This window comes from Hylobates moloch, unplaced genomic scaffold (genome assembly GCF_009828535.3).
Source record: "Hylobates moloch isolate HMO894 unplaced genomic scaffold, HMol_V3 SCAFFOLD_1, whole genome shotgun sequence".
Lineage (NCBI taxonomy): Eukaryota > Metazoa > Chordata > Mammalia > Primates > Hylobatidae > Hylobates > Hylobates moloch.
In genome coordinates, this window is record NW_026652276.1 from 125006465 (window position 1) to 125027031 (window position 20567).

Sequence of the window (20567 nt, forward strand, 5' to 3'; positions counted from 1 at the left end):
CTCTTCTGCGAATAGCGGCAGGAACACGGCGTGGATGCAGCTCGCACTCCCCCAGGCCCTCCCCTGGGCTGTGTGGAGGGGTCCGGGGGGAATGGGCCAGCGCCCAGTGGTGACCTGGCCATGTCTCCCCACAGCCCGGAAGCAGGAGATCATTAAGACCACGGAGCAGCTCATCGAGGCCGTCAACAACGGTGACTTTGAGGCCTACGCGTGAGTCCCTGGGGCTGGGGGGGGGCTGTGCAGGACAAAGATGTGGGACCCTTGGGGGGGCCTGCTCAGAGTCAGGGGTCCACGGGGCCCCTCCTCACTTGGATTTGGCCCCCAGGAAAATCTGTGACCCAGGGCTGACCTCGTTTGAGCCTGAAGCACTGGGCAACCTGGTTGAAGGGATGGACTTCCACAGATTCTACTTCGAGAACCGTGAGTGAGAGAGCCGGGGTGGGCATGAGGGGGCGGTGCCCCCAGGAGAGCCTCTTGGCCCCTCCCAGGGACAGCATGGTGGCTGCCTATGGAAGCCCTGTCCCCTCTGTGCCCAGGGTTGGCCAGCCACCTCTCCCCGGCCAGAGGCCATACCCAGCCCCCAGAATCCCACTCTTGGAGGGGCCCATGCTGCTCCCAGGAGAGCCGAGCCTCCCCAATAAGGGGAGTTGAGAGAGGGAAAGGGTTAGGCTGGTGGGGTGGAAGACGGGCACCAGGGCAGCCACGGTAACCCGAGACCCCCGCCCCACCTGCTGTCCACAGTGCTGGCCAAGAACAGCAAGCCGATCCACACGACCATCCTGAACCCGCACGTGCACGTCATCGGAGAGGACGCCGCCTGCATTGCTTACATCCGGCTCACGCAGTACATTGACGGGCAGGGCCGGCCCCGCACCAGCCAGTCTGAGGAGACCCGCGTGTGGCACCGCCGTGACGGCAAGTGGCAGAACGTGCACTTCCACTGCTCGGGCGCGCCTGTGGCCCCGCTGCAGTGAAGGTGAGTGCTCTGTGCTAAGTGACAGCCAGGGCAGAGGGGTGGCGGTGGTGTGAGTGGCTGCAGCCTGGGGAGGCGATGGGGAGCAGTGGGGCCTGTGGCAGAGCCCATGCCTGGGAAGTCCCTGAGCTTTCCTGGTGAGGCCACAGGAATGATGTCAAATTAGGGACCACGGCAGGCTGGGTGTGGCAGGCCTCCCCAGAGGACTGGGGAGCTGATGAGGGCCTGAGCAGTCCACACTGGCCAGAGCTGGGTGGGTTGCAGGTGGATGGGCCCCGGGCAGCACAGTCCTGGGTACCATGCCCTGTTTGTGAGGACTGTTAGAGCCCCAGATGGGAGTTCCCCAGGTGGCGGGTGCAGCGGGCCCAGAGCCCAGAGCCCAGTTTTACAGGGATAGTAGTAATTGGGTTGGGCACCTTGAACCCCTCTCCCGAGTGGGCCCTTTTCTGGACTTTAACCCTCTCTGCAGTGCCACGTGGCAGACAGCAGAGCCTGGGGGTGGACGGGAGAGGGGGCTGCTGAGGAGCTTACCCACCCGCCCCATTTCAGAGCTGCGCCCTGGTTTCGCCGGACAGAGTTGGTGTTTGGAGCCCGACTGCCCTCGGGCACACGGCCTGCCTGTCGCATGTTTGTGTCTGCCTCGTTCCCTCCCCTGGTGCCTGTGTCTGCAGAAAAACAAGACCAGATGTGATTTGTTTAAAAAAAAACAAAAAAAAAAAACAAAAAAAACAAGATGACGACGACAACCACAAAAAAAATTGACATCAGATGAAATGAAAAAAAAAAAAAACAAAAAAAAAACTAAAGGAAGGAAAAAGCTGTAAAAATCACTGGCATTCGTGGGGCCGCTCCCCACCCAAGCTCCACGTGTGTCCGTCTGTGCTCCTGGCCTCTGGGGGACCAGCTGGGACATGAACTTGTCTGCCAGGCCCCCGTCGCGTGCTGAACGGTGTTAGTTTGTAGGTAACGCACACACCCCACACCTAAGGTGTCTGCATCCTCCTGCCAACGCATGGGCTCCACGTGGTGTGCTCACTGGCTGTCGTGACTGTCAGCTGTCTCTTGGGAGGGGCTGTGGGGGCCCGCTGGGCTGCCTCCTTTCCCGCTAGTTGTGCCTGAGAGTTGCTGTTGTTCCTGCTTTCCCTTCCCTTCCTTTCATCCCCTGAAGGGCTAGGTGTGGGTTTTCCGTGCCCGGTATCCCCACACACCCAGCACGGACAACCCTTCGGCAGAGCCCAGGCCAGCCCCTCACTCCCGGGAGTATGGAGACTGGAGTCCCGTCCCCAAGGCCATCAGAGATGCCCCCACACACCCAGGGCTCCAGCTCTGGTCCTTCTGGGGGAGTAAAGTGCAGAGGGGCACAGCTTAGCTTCGGGCCTCTCGCCGAGCAAGAGACAGCACTGCTGGCTACAGCTCCAACACAGCCAGCTGTGGCAAGAGGACTCTGCCTGGGCTGGCCCCCCTCCTGTGTGAGGTGTCTGTCCCTTCTCTGCTGGCCAGCAGCAGATGCACTGGCAGCTCCCGACCCTGTTTCCGCCCCTCGGCCCTCCCCCAGCCTGTTCGGCTTCTCTGCGCCCCGCAAGGGGGAGCAGACTTTTGACAAAGGACTGCGGGCCTCGCTCAAGTCCCTGAGCCCCCAACTGAAGCTGGGAGGGGAGGCCAGGCTTTGTGTCTGGGCATATTTGTCTGCTGATGGAGTTTGGGGAAGCCTGAGGCTTGGGGTTTGGTTGGGCGGTGCACCAAGTGGCACAGCGGGGTCAGAGGTGGTGGCTGCCCAGCTTCTGGGCTGAGACGAGGGTCCGTGCAGGGGTTTGCTGAAGTGGGAGTGCCTTTGGAATCTGGGCCGGGAGCAGAAGGGAGCAAAAGCTACAGTGGGAGCCAGCCTCGGGCACATGGGAGGTGTGAGGGCAGTGCTGCCCGTGCAGTGTCAGGTGTGCCAGAGCCTTGGTGGGCTGCAGTGCGTGTGAGGGCACCTTCTAGGTGGGCCAGGGATGCAGCTATGTCAATAAGGCGGGCTGGGGACAGAAACAGGTGGGCACAGGGCCCAAGACACCAGCGGATGGAGGGCAGGGTCCAGCCCTGTGCTCCTGAGCGTCGGCTGCCTGGGTTCGAGGCGGTGGGTCCCTGGCCCCTTGTGATGGTGTGTACCATGGGGGAGCTCAGGGACAGGGCAAGCCCGAGCATGGTGGGACTGCAGGGTGGGTCTGAAGCCAGGTTGGGTGGGGGTGGTCAGAAGCCCTGACTGCAGAGGGTCAGGGGCTCCTGCCCCAGTGCCTGCCCACTTTCAATTCACATCGTTTTCAACAAGAATTTTCTTTATCTTCCCCTACAAATCAAGCCAAGGGAGGGGCACAGAATGGGGAACAGGACACAGGATCCTAAACTCCAAGGGGACTGTCCACCGATGAACACTCAGAGTGGACACCATCTTCCGTCCACGCTGTGCCCAGGACAGCTGTCCCCATCCATGAACACAGGGTAAACATCTGCCGGGCTCCGCACCAGTGGCTCCCGGGGCCATGGGACAGCGGCAGGGCTCACCACGGACAGCGCGTGGCCCAGCGGCCAGCCACCCTGGCGTCCTGGGGCCTCCTCCCTTCCTCTCCCTCTCACCTTGTCACCTCCACGGAGCTGCCTGTCTGGGATAATTTGGGGATTTTTTTTCTGGGGGATAATTCTTTTGCATGACCCCTAAAGAGCAAGCCACACTGCTCTGCTAGCTAGGTGTCCGCGGTGTGGTGGCGGCGGCCGCTGGCCAGCGCTGCAAGGGGTCGGCTGCCCACGGTGCTGGCTGGCCTCCCCTCCTCTCTCTTTTTGCTGAGTTTCATTGTCTTTTCTTTCTGAGCCTTGTAAGTGTACAAAAAATATTCTTATTTTGTTCTGTCTCGGGAAACTGCAAATAAAAGAAAAACAGGACAAACTGCTTCAAGTGCACCTGGGTGCTTTAGCTGGAATCCTGCCGACCTCCTGCGCCAAAATACAGACTCAAGCCCGGTCCCTGGCCAAGACCCTACTTGGGCCCCTCCAATGGAAGGTAGTGCTATGGAGCCCTGAGCTGGCCCTGACAGTCCTGAGCCCCTCTAGGGTGAATGGTTCACCCCAGGTAGGGCGCTAGTCATAGATCGTAGCTCCACCAGCTGTCCCCACCTCTTCCTCTGGTCCTCTGAAGTCTTCTGGGCCCAGCACTGTCCACCCTGGATGCTGGAACTGAAACTGGATCCCAGCCCCCAACACCTCTGACCTCTCCATTCACCCCCAGTGGCTGCTAAAGATGTGGCCAGGGGCAGCCTCTGGGCAGGAAGGAGCCCCAGGACCAAGACCTCTGGCTGTCCTGCTGTCTCCTTTTGCCCCTGCTACATGTATTGGCTATTCTGGATGCTGAAGACACACAGTGACCACAGAGCCGGGCTCCACCCCAGTGGATTATGCAGACAGACAGCATGCAGGCCTGTGTGGACATCAGCCTCGGACACCAGACATAGGCGAGGCGCAAGGTGATACAGTAGGCAGCCACCATGGGGGCCAAGAGGCTCCAGCAGAGGCCACACAACTAGCCCAGAATCCAGGACAGAGAGCTGGAATGGAGACAGGGAAGCCAGATGCCAGGCCAGACTGGCCAGGTGCTGCAGGCTTGTGGGCCAGGCCAAGCTTGGGGACTCTGTCCTGGGTGTGAAGGAGACAGGCACCCCTCAGGCCTTCCCTCTGCATCTCCAGCCCAAGCTAAGAGCAAACCCTTAGGTTGGAGTAAGGAGTAACCCCCTGCCAAGTTTTTCCTGTCCTCAGGCTCCGCCCACCACCTAGGCTGCCTGGCCCCATGGGGCACACGCTCAGGCCCAGCCCAGGAAAGCAACTGCACCTGCCTGTGCTATGCTGGCCTTTCTCAGCCTCAATGCCCTCCTCCCTCCCCGATGCACCCTCGTGGCCCCCGCTGGGCCCCCTGATGCGCCATGTCTCCATGGCAACCTGCTCAGAGTGTGGCCTCGCCCTTGGCTCCCCTCCACACCTGTGTCCCAGGCAGTTCCACAGCACATTCCTGAAACAGAAAGATGGGCTTCAAAACAGTCCCAGACACTAAACACACCTGCATTTTGGGTCCAAGTAACTTCTGACAAGACAAGTGCCCCTACACACTCAGTCCCATCCACTATGGGCAGGGAGCCTGAAGGATCCCCCAGAACCGGCTAAAGCCCTCAGTCTCCTCCTCCACCCTGAGCACCTTCACGCAGCAGAGTGGCCCTGGATGTCAGCTTCTTGCTCCCCATGGTCTGCACCTGGACAGGTGCTCTCAGGTGTGTGGGTGGGCAGGTGGCAGGTCCCAAGAGCCAGGTGCAAAGAATCTAGGCCAGTGCCCACGAGTGCTGCAGTGTCTGTCCTCAGCATGGTATCTAGGGCTCCACTTGCCTATCAGCTGTAATCGGAGGAGGCTTTCCAGGCCAGGCCTCCCCCAGGAAGGCTGCAGGCACTGCGGATCGTGCGCCCTCACATGCATTATTCCTGAGGCCCTTCTGCAGATGCCATCAGGGCAGCAACTCTGATGAGGTTTTAGGGCACAGCACACAGGGCTAAGCCACCCTGTACTGGGCCAAGTGCTACAGGCAAAAGAGACACCACCGATGGGCATTTCATTCATCACTTTTATTTTTATGTATTTTTTGAAAGGGAGCCTCACTCTGTCGCCCAGGCTGGAGTGCAGTGGCGTGATCTTGGCTCACTGCAACCTCTCCCTCCTGGGTTCAAGTGATTCTCCTGCCTCAGCCTCCCGAGTAGCTGAGATTACAGGTGCCCGCCACCATGCCCAGCTAACTTTTGTATTTTAGTAGACATGGGGTTTCACCATGTTGGTCAGGCTGGTCTCAAACTCCCGACCTCAAATGATCTGCCTACCTCAGCCTCCCAAAGTGCTGGAATTACAGGCGTGAGCCACCGCACCCAGCCCATTCATCACTCTTAAATAGCACCCTCTGAACAAAGCTCCCTGGGCCACATGACCCCAAGGGTTACCCCATCCCACCCCACCCCAGGTCTGGCAGGTCCTCAGAACAGGAAAAGCTGAGCACTGCCCAAGGCTGCTTGCTGGGCCAGTCAGAGAGATCTCTGCCTTCCAGGATCACAAGTACAGGCTGAAAGCAGCCTTGGGCCCGCCTCCCTGGGAGGCTGCAGAGGCTTCAGAGGGTTCCCTGAACTCAAAACCAGATGTGAGACTTGAATTTGACTTACCCCTGGTCCACCTCCCAACCAAAGCAGGGATCAGCTTTGGCTCCTCCAGGAAGCAGGAAGCTTCCAGGTACCCTGTGGAGCCCCCTCTGCTCCTGAAAAGTTGCCACCTGTGCTTGGTGGGATTCAGGTGGTCTCAGATTGACCCTGGGGTCAGCTGTGAGGGACGGGAAGCCTACAGTGGGATCAGGATGGGGATGGGGCCTCCTGTCCCATGGCTCTGCAGCTATGAGGCAGCTTTCCTAGGGTGGGTCTCCTGGCTGCAGCTAAGACCAGGCAACAGGATTCAGCAATGACAGGGCTTCTTCTACTCCAGGGCTCCCTCACCTGGTTAATAGCAAAAAAGAAAATACAGTTCCTGCTAGCAAGGTCTATAGAAAGGAGGTGAAGGAGTCAGGCCTGCAGCTACCTCTCCTGGACAGGAGCTGGTCAGGATAACTTGGACCCTTGCATGCGGCAGGCAGGCAGGTACACAGCACAAGGCCGCTCTCTGCTCAGGGGCAGGGCTTGGTGAGGAAAGGGTTCCCCTGAAGCACAAAGAAAGCACAGGACCACTGTGAAATTTCAAGACAACTTTATCCAGACAGGCGCCTCTCAAATAGAACACAGGGAAGTTAGGCAGCAGTTACCAAAATACAGTCTTGCCAAATGATTTACAACAGAACACAACAGAAGCAGGGGATCTGTGGGCGGGGCCAGGGTGGGCCCTCTATCTCACAGGGCCTGAGTCAAGTCAGCTCATCCTGCAAGGCAGGGGCTGACCTGCAAGCAGCTATCACTTCCTCTTATCCCAAATTCATACCTCCATTTTCCCCGCCCCCATCTCTCCCCAGGGTCCTCAAGTGGGAAAGGGAGAGGTAGCATCCCTCGGATCCAGGCCCACTCCACTCCGTCTCCGGCACCAGTGGGCAGGCTGAGTCTGGGCCTCAAGGGGCCCTGGGCTTAGGGTGTCTATGGCAGTAGGAAAATGACATGGACAGGCTCTTCAGGGGTAGGCTAAAGTCCTCTGGCCAGCAGTACCCAGAGAAAATGGGCAACAGCAGGTAAACCAGCCAGGAGGTGGGGTCCTCTGAACCCACGGCAGACCCCACCCTCCTGCCCAGCCCCTGCCCACATTGGGGGTCAGGACCACTGAGACGCTGGTCAGGACAGTGGGCGCTCTCAGCAGTGTGGCAAGCTCAGAGGAGGGCTCCCAAGGACCATACCACACTGGTTCAAAACTCATAGATGACACCATCCCAGCAGGAGCTTCCATGGGGGCTGGAAGGCAGACTGGAACACAACACTCGGACCCAAGGGATTCAGAACATCTTGGGCCCATCTCCTGGGCTGCTCCAGCCTGTTTCCATGACTTGGGCTGTGAGTGGGCCTCCTGCCAGGTGGCAGGGCACAGCTTAGACCAAACCCTTGGCCTCCCTACCCCATGCAGCTGCCTCTGACCAAGAAGGAACTAGCAAGCCTATGCTGGCCAGACCATAGGTGGGGTGCTGGGAATCCTCGGGGCCGGCTGGCACCCACTTCTGGTGCCCATGGGAGAGACCCACTTGTTCAGATGCATAGGCCTCAGGCGGTTCAAGGCAGTCTTGCAGCCAGAGAGGCAAATAAAAATCAGTTTTGAGAGACCACAGCACCTGCTGCTTTGATCGTGATGTTCAAGGCAAGTTGCAAGTCAAGGCAAGAGTCCCAGAGGCCCTGGGAAGCTGAGTTCACCTGTTTGATCTTCCCCTGATGATGGACACTCCCAGCTGACCATCCAAACACCAGGAAAACATCCCGCTTTCCTGGGCTCAGTTCCTAGTCTACTTGCTGGTACGACCTCAACCCACACACTCCCCGCCCACAATGCAGCTCCTTCCAAATCCTCCCACAAGCCACCTTTGTGGGACTTGGAAGCTGCTTAGGATGAGTCCTGCCCTCTGTGGGAAGCCAATCCTGGCAGAAAGGTAAGCTAGACAACAGTCTCAGAATCTGAGACCCAGTGACTGTTCCCCCCGCCCCAGGCCTTGGGCCTGAAGTGGGGGCCTGCCTGTGGCCACTGTGGTGGGCCCAGGAGAGGCTTTCCCAAGAGTCTTCAAACTCCACCCACCCCAGCCCTAGCATCAGGGACTCCCCACCCCCCACTGGAGTGTTAATATCATTAATGTACAAATAAAATCCAAAGATATACCAAAGATCGAGAAACAGCTGGCTCGACCTCCCTCCCACAGAGCCTTCCCAGGGTTAGCTGAAAAAGAGCTCTTTGGCATCTACAGAGCCAGTCGGAGTTTATGGTTTCATTTGCCCAAAAATACACCTTTGGGGACCTCAAATTCTTTCCAAGAATCACTACCACACATATGAATTTGAACATTCGCCACCCTTCCACCGTCCGTTTCTCCCAGGAACTTCAAAATAAAAATGGCCAGTCTGCCCCCACTCTGGCTCCTTGTCTATGGCTGTCTCTTCTTTTCCAGGGGCTGCAGTTCTGAGGTGAATGATGGTGCCGTTCCAGCACTGGGCCTCTGGCAGGCTGCATCACATGATGGCACAGCATGAGTTTTGTTTCCGGGCCTTGGAAAAAAACAAAGAGGAGCTGAGAAGGAGGACTGACGAAGTCAGGGAAGCCCCAATCCTGGCAGGCATGGCAGAGGGAGCTCCACAGGACACAGCCAGCCAGAGAAACTAGCACTAGAACAGGGTGGGGGTGGAGGCCTTGAGGAAAGCTGTCCACAAGCGATTCCCATCACCAAGCACAAGGCGGGCCCTGACTTCCAAAACTAGTCTGGGATCCTTTTTTCCTTTCTTTCCTCACACCCCATTAATGCTATCAAAAAGTGAGTAAAATTCCTACAGTTAGGCCAGGTACAAACAAAGGACCAATAATACAAATGAGATTGGCAGAGTATCTTAACTTTGCCCCACTCTTGTCTTCAAACAATGCTATCTGACCACCACGGTGGTGTTTCTTCCTAGAAGATAGTCCTGAGGACAACAGATGTGGTTCCCACTTGGGATGTGGTTTGTGGGGACCACTGTTGCCACCTTCTCTCCTGCTTTCTGGTCACAGACTATCTTCCTAATCCCACCTAGCCATCTCCCTCCAATGTGTACATGAAAGCAAATGTGTGTGGACAGACAAGTAAATTTGTCTCTATGACTGTCCACCCATAGGCCAACAGTGCCATCGCCACATAGGAAGACATGAGCACTGACCTGAGAGAAAGTGGCAGTCAGCAGCACCCATCCTTGTCAATTAAATATTTTCTGTCAAAGGGAAATTAAAAGCTTAAGAACCTCTTCAGGAAGGCTGAATTGCTTGCATCTTAAAGACTTATGTCTCCTCAGCAGAAAGAGGAATAAGACTCAACAGTAAATCTCTGGTGATTAGAACTTGAACCAGCCTTCCTGGACTGGGGGTAGGAGTTCAGAAATCAGCCGAGCAGCAGAGGGCAGAGCAGAGGCAGGAGTGAAACAAGGCTTTGGCCTGCATCGACTCCAACAGCGCCCAAGTGAACTGCCTTCAACCACCTGGGCCTGAGGCGCTCACCTTAGGCTCTTGCTGCACAAGGAATCATCCACCATGATTCAATAGTCTAAGAAAGACCTGTTCATAGTGGAGAGTGCCAGAAGCAGCAAGCTGCAACTGCTCTCTAGAGAGAACACCCAGGAGGCAGCAGGTGCTGGGTACTCACAGTTTTATAGAAGGCTTTAGACTGCGTTCCCAGCACCTCAGATTTGGACACCAAGTCATCTAGCTTCTCACCTCGCTCTAACAGAGACTCCATGGTGTTGTGCTGGACAAAAGAGAAAAGAGAATCCAGCTCTGTTCAGTACGTGCTCTGACATGAGCCCCTCATATTTCAGTCATGGGGGAAGCGCCTTACCTGGGTTCCTCTCCAACACACACAAACTTCACCTCTAGGTGTCGAGACTCGGTCCAAGAATAGTTACTGTCCAAGTGGATGGAACAGAACCTGGTGACATTCCCGTGAAATCTAGAAGATCTAACTGGGATGTAGCAGACTTCCCAAAAAGCTGTCCCCAGCACAGGCTTAGATAACCAGCACTCCAGGAAAACTCATATATATACACACACACACATTTATATATACATTTGTGTGTGTGTGTGTGTGTGCACGCACATGTGCGTGTGCATGGAGCTTTGGAAAAAAGAGTAGCTGGGCACTATATGATTGTACTGGGTTGGATAGTGACCCACACTGCACCCCCCAACCCCAACCGCACTCCAGAAATTAACATCCCCAGAATCTCTGAATGTGACCTTATTTAGAAATAGGGTCTTGGCAGATGTAACTAGTTAGGAAGAGGTAATACTGGATTAGGGTGGCATCTAATTCCATGACTAATGTCCTGGTAAGAAATGGAAACACACACAGAGAAGGTCACATGACAGCAGAGGCAGAGCCTGGAGTGATGCACCTCTAATCCAAGGAACGCCAAGGACAGTCAGCAGCCACCAGAGGCTGAAGAGAGGCCTGGGACAGACCCTCAGAGCCCCAAAAGACACCAGCCAGGCCCACAGGGCTATTTGTTAAAAGCAAATATTTGAGGGTTTCTGTTGACAGCAGCCGCAGGAAACAAAGGCGGTGGGAAATGGCTACTGAGCACTTGATGTGAGGCAAGTCCAAACTGAGCAGCGCTCTGAGTACAGACACACCAGATTTCAGATGCAAACTCACGCGTGCTTCATTAATAAGTTTTATACTGAGAAAAAATAAGTTTTATACCGATTACATGTTGGAAAAATTGTATTTGGATATATTGGGTTAAGTAAAATATATAATTAAATTAAATTCTACCTATTTTCCTTTTATCATTTTAAAATATGGCTCCTAGAAAATTCTAAGTTACAAGGCCGGGCATGGTGGCTCACGCCTGTAATCCCAGCAATTTGGGAGATCGAGACCATCCTGGCTAACACGGTGAAACCCCGTCTCTATTAAAAATACAAAAAATTAGCTGGGCGTAGTGGCGGGCGCCTGTAGTCCCAGCTACTTGGGAGGCTGAGGCAGGAGAATGGCGTGAACCTGGGAGGCGGAGCTTGCAGTGAGCCGAGATTGCGCCACTGCACTCCAGCCTGGGCGACAGAGCGAGGCTCCATCTCAAAAAAAAAAAAATTCTAAGTTACGTACATGCCCCAAATATATACGGGACAGCACTATGACAGAACATGTCCTGCCTTCCAAATGGGCTATGTCCTAAATGTCATCACTACAAACTCTGACTTAGGAAATAAAAACACTGACCCCACGGGAAGGGGTCTAGAGATGGAGGCCTCACAAGAGCCAGCAGCTCTGCTGCCAGGGCTCTCGGGAAGCAGCAGCTCACTTCCCTCCCCAGATGGCCACTGCTGCAGCAGCTGGATGCACACATGAAGCGCCATAGAACAAGGAGCCAGCAAGAATGTCCTTCATCCCTACGCACAGCTGAGCGACTCAAATTTTTAACACAAAAAGTTAACTGATTCAGATATGCCTATCAATCATCTAGATTTTACAACTGCAGCTAGATGAGGCTGGGTGAATAGGACTCATCCACTCCCCACCGTGGGGAGAGGAAGAACAGTGGGTGTCCCAGGTGTCATGGTACTCAGACCAGGACTTGAGCAACAGAAAGAAGAGACGGCTTGAGGAGAAAATGGAGAAATGCCACCTAAGTGGTAAGAAAGCTCACAAGGCTTCAAAAGACACAGATACCATGAGACTTTCACATCTATCGTTCATTCCAAAGCCACGTTATTTGGAGTGCAGTCACCAGACCTGCGTTTGAAGCCCCTGGGATGCTTTTTATAAAATGCAGGTTCCCAGGCTCCATCCCAGGCCAACAACTCCAACCCCAGGAGATGCTGATGTACGCACTAAAGCTATGCCTGTGTAAATGGTAAGGCTTTGTATGTGGGCTTCAATCCACTCCAGGTATCTATCAACTGCTGAGCATGGTATAAACTAGGCACTGTATCATGAGCAGGATGGAAAGATGTCCCAGTGCTCATACGCTGGTCAGGGAGACATGTAAACAAGCAGTGACAAAACTGTGACATCTGATCTGAAAGGCCCAACCTTCAGGTGCCTGTGTGTGAGCTGGGCAGGAAAGGGTATAAGAGAGAACAGGGCCCAGTCAGGAGACTGTGAGTTAGTTTGCACTTTATCCTGGGACGGATCTGAGAACCCTGGGGCTGAAGGGTTCTAAGCTGTACAGATCAATGACTGCTGTCTGGTGGACAGACTGGAGATGAGCAGGAAGCAAGGGGACAACTTAGAGGCAAAGGCTTAAGAGACAAACCTGAGAAAAACAGATGGCTGCTTACATTTCACTTGTATGCAAAAATTAAAAAAAAAAAAAAAAAAGAGTTGAAGCAGCAGTTACAAATCAGGAGATTTCAGCTCACAATGCAGGGTTCTGGTTCTTTTCAAAGGGGCCTATGTGACAACCCTGGGCTCACATTCCAGAAGCTGCCCTGTGGTCAGTGCACTGTGCTTCAATCTGTTCACCTTCAATGCAAACGCTGCAAGGGGAGGCACCTGTGGGGTGTGGAGGCACCTGAAACCCTAACAAATGCACCAGGGTGGGAATCCAGGTCTTCAGAAGCCAAACCCTAGGAACCCAGTAAATGCTCAGACAGGCAGTAGCCATGAGGAAGGGAGACTTGAGGGTTCCACTGGTTCCCAGCTTGGTCCCCCTAGAAACAATGGGTGCCATTAACCAAGACAAGGGTATAGCAGAGACAGTCTGATGCCCGGGGTGGGGGAAGGGGTGGGCAATCCCACTTTCTGGACAGTGCCGTGGTTACTATTCTATTAAAACGAGGATGGATCTGTGCATGCCTGGCCAGTGGCAAATCGCACCCCTGCCTCAGTTCTTGGGCTTGCTCTCCATCTTCCTGCTTACCAGAATGATTTTGGTCTCGTCTAGTTCGGCCTGCACTTTAGTCATGGGATCAGCTTCTCGTGGGTTCTAGGAAAGAGTGAAAAATAATAAAGTCAGGACTGGAGTGGCTACCTGGAAACAAAGCTTAAAACTGAGGACGCTGGACAAACTTTCACAGGTTAAAAACCACAGCCTGGGCCAGGCACAGTGGCTCACGCCTATAATCCCAGCACTTTGGGAGGCCGAGGCGGGTGGATCACCGGAGATCAAGAGTTCAAAACCAGCCTGACCAACACGGTGAACCCCTGTCTCTACTAAAAATACAAAAATTAGCCGGGCGTGGTAGCACATGCCTATAATCCCAGCTACTCGGGAGGCTGAGGCAGGAGAATCGCTTGAACCCAGGAGGCGTAGGTTGCAGTGAGCCGAGATTGAGCCACTGCTCTCCAGCCTAACTCACAGCCTGTTTAACATGTAACAGAAACCCAAAGCCTGCCTAGAGCTTGGGTTCCCAGGTCTGAAGGTAGATTCTCTGTTTTCCAAACAGAAGGCTTGGGAGAGGACACCAGCATCAGAAGCTGTCAGAAGTAATTAGACCAGAACTATCGGGGCAGTTGGCTTTTTCAGTTTCACATGGATTCTGGGCCACATGGTGTCTGCTGAAGCTTCCTTTAACCCTACCTGGTATCTACTGAGGTGACCATCCAGGGCTGGGTAATGGATTGTAGCAGGGGATCCTACTGGCCAGTCTATCCTGTCAACTTGCTTGGAGAATTCATCTAGTACCTGCAAGACAAAGGAGACTCAACAAGCCTCCCACTGTACACTCACCAGTGGTCTCAATGACAGGGCTTCACCCCTGAGCACCTCACCCTGACTGAGGCTCCTTGGCCCTCACAGCCCAGGAAGGAGAAATGAGGGGGACATATAATGGCAACAGAGAAAATCTAGGCTAAAGTTCTTTCCAAATTTTTATCATTAAAACATATCCTAAATATTCTGAGAATCAAAAGTATGCCCAGCCCGAGATGAACCTCACCTGGGGAGTAATAAAGGTATTTGAATTTTAAACTACAGATTTCCAGAAAAAAAGGGCACTGGCCCTCTAATTTTCCAAAGCAATTTTTAAAAAAAGAGAATTAGGTCCCCTGGATTTAAGAAACCACCAGATTCCATGTGTTTGGAGGTATTTTGGTGCTCTGGGGTATAGGATGAAGCCTCTGACTTCAAAGAGTTAATATTAGTAATTAGCACCGTACACACAAAAAATTAAAGAATGCTTAGGTGCTAAGCCCTGTGGTGCAACTGACTGACATCAAGGTAGAGGGATGCAGCAACTGCAGGAGGCAATGTGGAGAGTGAAGGCATTCAAGAGGGAGACTCCTTGAGCAGAAGCACAGGGGGTGAGAACACAAGGCACAGCTGTCTCCGAGGGTCCCGTCCCAGAGAAGAGATGTCATGACTCAGTGGCCTAGACCCAGGTCACATGAGGGACAGCACCGGGGAGGAAACCCATACAGGGATGCCAAATTGTCTCTTGGGTTGCAGGGAAGGGGGCTGAAAAATGTGTTGACTTTGGACACATCATTTCATCCCTTATGCCTCAGGCACTGCCATCACCCCCTGTCCCAGTCCATAAATGTGCCCATTCATCATCCAAGTCCAGTAGAGGCAAATAAAAAACTCACCTTCTCCAGCAAGGTAAAGGCCACCCGGGATGGGTATTCATTGTCAGCAATGACCACACCTGCAAGACTATCATTCCGGACATAGACGTGGCACAGATAGTCTAAGGAGACGAGATCAGACACATGGATGCTGACATAAGGGCTTCAGACTTCTTTTAATCCCCCCAAATCAAAGCATCACAATGTTAGGCCAAATGAAGCCACTCTGAAACTCAATAGCTCTGGGCAAGTCTTGTGGAGAGGCTTGGCAGCACAGCCTAATGGGCGACACACAGGAGCTTGGCCCAACACCTGCTTTAGGACCAGTAAATACCCAGAGGCCCAGTATGCAAAGCCAGGGCTTAAAGAAACAGCCAGTGGTGCAGAAAATACACTCTAGACAACATGGCCCCAGGAGCATTTCTAAGTGTATTCCTTAAGCTCGGGTCAGACTAAGCTATATCTTGGGGATTCGGAGCCCTTGGGGCTCTGTGCTGCTCCCAAACTTAGGGAACCCTAGACAAGCCAAGAGGCCTCTACTTTCTTAAAAAATCCTTTCAGAGCAGCCAAAAGACAGGAAATTACCCCTCAGGGCCTCAGTCTTCCATATTATAGCAACCTGCTGGGTTTGCTCCACTCTGGTGGGTGACTGGGAGTAGGGGTGTTAGTCTAGAAAAAGATTAGCCACTGCCAGCTAAGGCCTCCAGAGCACTGTGCTAAAATCCTCATATGATTGAAAGGTACAGTTGTCAGGTCTTCTGCAAAATATTCACAATCCACAGGATTGTTCATTTTCATCACTTTGAAAGGATTCAGAGTTGATATAGCTAACCATATCCCCAAGGAAAGAGAAATGTAAGGATTACAGCTTACAAATAAGAACCTTCTTGTCCTTAAGGATCTGACCCAGAAGATTCCAATGCTAAACAACAGAAAAACAAATAAAAGAGGAGGGAATGATGGTGAGCCCCTGAAATCAGAAAAGAGCAGAGATAAATAAGAACAAGAATGAGGAGGAGGAAGAGGACAGGGGGTTGTCACCAATGCTCTCCAGATTTTGTATACCATGCCCAATTAAGATTCAAACACGGGGTCAAAGTACATACCCTCCAAAGAAACTGAGAACCTGGTCAGTGGGGGAATTGTCTTTAAGTAATAAACATGGGAAGGGCAGGCACAGTTTGAAGGAAAACAGAGCAAGAACACTGAAATATTTGTGATGTGATTTCACTTCTATGATGTTAACAGCACAGAGATCCCACATAAAGTGTATATATTCAATCCTGCCTGTATCATGACTGACATTTAGATCATCAATTCAGTAACTCTATGTCATGTGACTTGAGGTTAGCATAAGTGTGAGATGATCTTTGTCCCCACCTGATGAAACTCATGTAACTCTTTCCTGATCTGTCTGTATAATATACACATCTAAATAAATGCCTAAACCTGAATTATCAGAAAGAAAAAATAGTTTTTTCAGATTCCTGGTCAAAAAATCTACGATGCACAGAATGCATATAGTACCTCAACAGTGCTAGCTGGAAATCCTTTTTTGAGGGGTCTGCAACTCTGGAGAGGATAGGGAAGAATATGATATGAAGGCTGCTTACTGCTCCAAAAGAATCCGACCCTAACCTTAAATGAGTCTAAGTTTGAGGGCAATTTTATCTGGGAAGCTCAGACTTCAAAAGTGGGCACAGAATTCTGCATAAATAGGAAAAGGAAGAGGGGGGAAAGAGAGAACAAGCTAGAGGAGGAGTAGGGCCCCAATGAAAGGAGACAGCTGGGTGCTATGTGAGGTGACGCATGGCAGCCAGGCCAGCACACGCACAGAAGTTGGAGGGTCTTCTTACCTTGTTCTTTGACAGAAGCTCTAGTGCCTTTCGATGAGCGCTCCACAATCAGTTGACTCGTGAAGGTCATGAATTCCTGAACACTAAGAAATACAAAATGTATTTATTGCCCACTTCTTATCACCTTGTCCCCAACACAGTGGAAAGTGACCTCTGGGCTTATACATTAAGTAGACATTGCTTCTTGGTTTCATTCCTTTCCCGCTCATCCCTAGTAACAAACACTCTATAAATGAGCACAAATACTGATAATTATGAATCATCATCACCATGAAAGCTCCATCTGTTTGCTACCTAGCTCACCAAAACAGGTGAATTTTCTGGGGGTTTTTCCACAGGATACAGTCAATTTTACATTTTGGTGAGTGCATAATTTGGAATGCAATGGGAAAACAAGAGGCAAGTCCTGCTCTCAGGGTCCCAATAACTTCCAAGAAGCAGGACAAATAAGAACTGCACTAGAAAAATAGTGTGCAAAAACTGTCAGGCAGAAATGCACAACCATTTATGGCTGTGTCCACATGACAGACCCTCACAATGCCACATACACCCATAGTGAGTGCTGGCTCAGGTCTGCTGGGGCTTGTCCACAGAACGAGTGCAAGGCACTCTGGATGGAATAAAAGGAAAACTGCTTATTCAAGACAAAGAAGTGGGAAATGGCTCATACAAAGGGTGAAAGGGAGAAGGTCCATCATGGGCTCAACAGAGAGATCTATCCAGAACAGAACAGTCACAGGAGATGGTACAGCCAGAGGAAGAGGTGCTGACAAGGAGCCTCCAACTGGGGATGTGATATAAAGGGCAACCAGGGCCATCAGAGCAGGGTGCTCAAATAGGAGTCTGCAGCAGGCTCCAGCAGAGCTATGTAGTAACTGAAGGCCTGACTCTGGGCCTGTGTGCTGTGCCTCCACAATAAAAAAAATCAAGATTTGTGCAACAGTTAAACGAGGTAATACGTGTAAAGCACTTGGAACAATGCCTGCACACACAGTATTACTTGTTAATATCTTGAGGGACTGAAGTGATCAAAATAACCCCTCAGAAAAGACCTCAAACAAGGAAGGCTTTGCAGTAAACCTAAAGAGACAGCATTTGAGATACGGCTATAAAGAGACAAAGGAAGAACTGCATTGTGACAGCATGTATACAAAGGCCAAAAAAGCTGGGAAACTACTTTTTCAAGTTTGAGATCTGGTAATTATAGGGCGCAAAGGACATAAGTAGAGGTCTTATAAGAAAACAAGCTCAGGCCGGACGTGGTGGCTCAAGCCTGTAATCCTAGCACTTTGGGAGGCCAAGGCAGGCGGATCACTTGAGCTCAGGAGTTCGAGATCAGCCTGGCTAACATGGTAAAACCCCATCTCTACTAAAAATACAAAAATTAGCCAGGCGTGGTGGTGCATGCCTGTAATCCCAGCTACTTGGGAGGCTGAGGCAGGAGAATCCCTTGAACCCAGGAGGTGGAGGCTGCAGTGAGCTGACATTGTGCCGCTGCACTCCAGCCTGGGTGACAGAGCAAGACTCCATCTAAAATAAAACAAATAAATAAATAAATCAGCTGGGACATGTGTTGTTTTAAGACATATTAGTAGAGATGTCCCTTTAGTGTTGTAGCTGTTAGTCATTGGAAACTAGTGTGGGTATCCCAAGCAGGTGAGGTATAAGTCCTACAAGTGAAATCTCTGAGAATCTTAAGTACTAATGGGAAGGAAAAAGGAAAAAGAATCAGAGCCAAGTTGGCACCAAAAGTTCCATCTGAGAAAAGAAACAACACAGAGCAGTGAATGTAGGCCATGGTAAAGACTGCAAGGACCAAGAACCCCAAGAAGGAGCTAAAAGATAACGCAGCAATTCCACTTCTGGGTAAATACCAAAAAAATGCGAGCAGGGTCTTGAGATATTTGTACATCCATGTTCATAGCAGTATCATTCACAATGACTGAAATGTGGAAGCAACTCAGGTGTCCACTGACAGATGAACAGATAAGCAAAATGTGGTGAATAATACAATGGATTATTCAGCCTTAAAAAGGAAAGAAATTAGGCCGGGCGCGGTGGCTCATGCTTGTAATCCCAGCACTTTGGGAGGCTGAGGCGGGCGGATCACGAGGTCAGGAGATCGAGACCACGGTGAAACCCCGTCTCTATTAAAAATACAAAAAAAAAAAAAATTAGCCGGGCGTGGTGGCGGGCGCCTGTAGTCCCAGCTACTGGGAGAGGCTGAGGCAGGAGAATGGCGTGAACCCGGGAGGCGGAGCTTGCAGTGAGCCGAGATTGCGCCACTGCACTCCAGCCTGGGCGACAGAGCGAGACTCCGTCTCAAAAAAAAAAAGGAAAGAAATTCTGATATATATGCAACAAGATGCATGTGCCTTGAGGACATTATGCTACATGAAATAAGCCAGACATACAAAAACTATATGATTCCATTTATCTAAGGTCGCCAGAAAAGTCAAAATCACAGAGACAAATTAGAATGGCGGTTGCCATGGGCTGGGGGAGAAGGGAATGGGGAGTTGGTGTCTAATAGACACGAATTTGATAAAAAGGAGTTCTGGAGACGATTGACAGTGATGGCTGCACAACATTATCAATGTATTTCGTATCAATGCACTCACTACACGCTTAAAGATAGTGAAGATAAATTTTGTGTGCCATTTTACCAGAATTAAAAATATATTTTTAAAAGAACTCAAAGGAGCAGAAAGTTTCAACAAAATAACTTTTTTTTTTTTTTTTTTTTTTTTTTACATCCAGCAAGTCCTTGGCAAAGAACTCTCATCAAGAACCAGCTGCACTGAAGCAGGGAAACCAGAATCCAAACGGCAGATTCCATCAGATTTTGAGACAAGATGACCATAGATACCGACCACGTAGGGTCCTTCTTCTTTCGTGCCTGAGTCACCCCAATCCCTCCCACGAATGGTCTGGAAGTGTCTGTGTTACTTCTAACACGTTCCAGCAATTAAAGCGCCCCAGAAACAAGTAAAAGCCTGTAAGCCCTACAGATCCCATGCTTCATTTGAATCTTCCGTGTGGAATCCTTTTGTACCACTAGTGTCCAACTAAAATGCGTTAAACGTGGCTTTCAGTTCTAGCTGGTTGTGATATAACCTCTTGGTACCTCTGTGACTTCACCCATTAAAAACAAACAAAAAAAAGTATATCAATATCTCTCATACTGAATTGTTGGGTAGCCCCGCAAGAAAATCAAAATATGGCTCTCAAGATGCGGCACCCAAGCTCCCAGAGTCAGAATCACTGGGTGGGAGGTGTTGGTCTAAAATATAAATACCGAGGCCTCAATCTACTAATTCAGAACATCTTGGCATGAAGCTTGGAAATCTGCACTACTTCACAGTCCCCTTAAAATTTTTACACGACAGAAATTTGAAAAACACCGAGTAGCGAACTATATTCTAGAATGGCATAAGCTCTTTAAGAGAGAATGTTGGTTCCTCAAAGGTACAGTCCACTGCCAGATTCCATTATAGGAGACCAAGCCCGGACCGCAGACCCCGGGCCCTCCCCACTCCGCCTCGCCCCGCCCCTGACTCGGACCCCAGCCTTCTCAGACCCCGGGCACTCGGCCACCCCGCCCTGCCCCTACCCTCCGGCCTCCTCGACCCTCCCCTGATCCCTCCCCCGACCCCAGGCCCACTTCAACTCGGACCCCCACCCTAGTCCTCTCCGCCCGACCGCCACGGCCCACCAGCCTGTGCCGCTCACCTGGATCTCTGGAAAAAGCTGAAGGAAGACACATCGTACGCGGCTTTGAGCAGCACCACCTTGGCCTCGCCTTTGTAGAGGACGCTGAGGCTGTACAGCTTCATGGCTCTGCGCCCTCAGGCCGCCCGCCTGCCCAGCCGCGGGACCCGTTCTCAGGGAGCAGCGCGGCCGCCGCCCCTCGGGACCGCCGCCGCCTACCGGCCTCTCAGCAGCCGGCTGCTGACGGGGCCACCGCCGGCTTCCTCCTCCTGGCTAGCA

At 52.0% G+C, this 20567-nt stretch overlaps 2 protein-coding genes across 13 annotated transcripts in view; one reads left to right on the top strand and one right to left on the bottom strand.

Moving 5' to 3' along the window:
- CAMK2B (calcium/calmodulin dependent protein kinase II beta) overlaps nt 1-3897 on the top strand; it is a 106912-nt gene extending 103015 nt beyond the window's left edge. For 10 of the 12 annotated variants that reach the window (XM_032758200.2, XM_032758195.2, XM_032758193.2 and 7 more), the window contains 4 exons: nt 135-210; nt 326-420; nt 742-976; nt 1523-3897. In XM_032758200.2, the coding sequence (XP_032614091.1) occupies nt 135-210; nt 326-420; nt 742-974 (404 nt within the window). In that variant the 3' untranslated portion in view covers nt 975-976; nt 1523-3897. The other 2 variants (XM_032758189.2, XM_032758188.2) reach the window with 2 other exon arrangements.
- A 2847-nt stretch (nt 3898-6744) lies between these two features.
- On the bottom strand, nt 6745-20567 carry YKT6 (YKT6 v-SNARE homolog). The gene is made up of 7 exons (XM_032758201.2): nt 20310-20567; nt 16578-16660; nt 14743-14843; nt 13736-13840; nt 13076-13141; nt 9859-9960; nt 6745-8737 (listed from the first exon to the last, which is right to left on the bottom strand). Exons 1-7 carry the CDS (start codon nt 20411-20413, stop codon nt 8702-8704), a joined length of 597 nt encoding a protein of 198 aa, XP_032614092.1. The 5' UTR covers nt 20414-20567; the 3' UTR covers nt 6745-8701.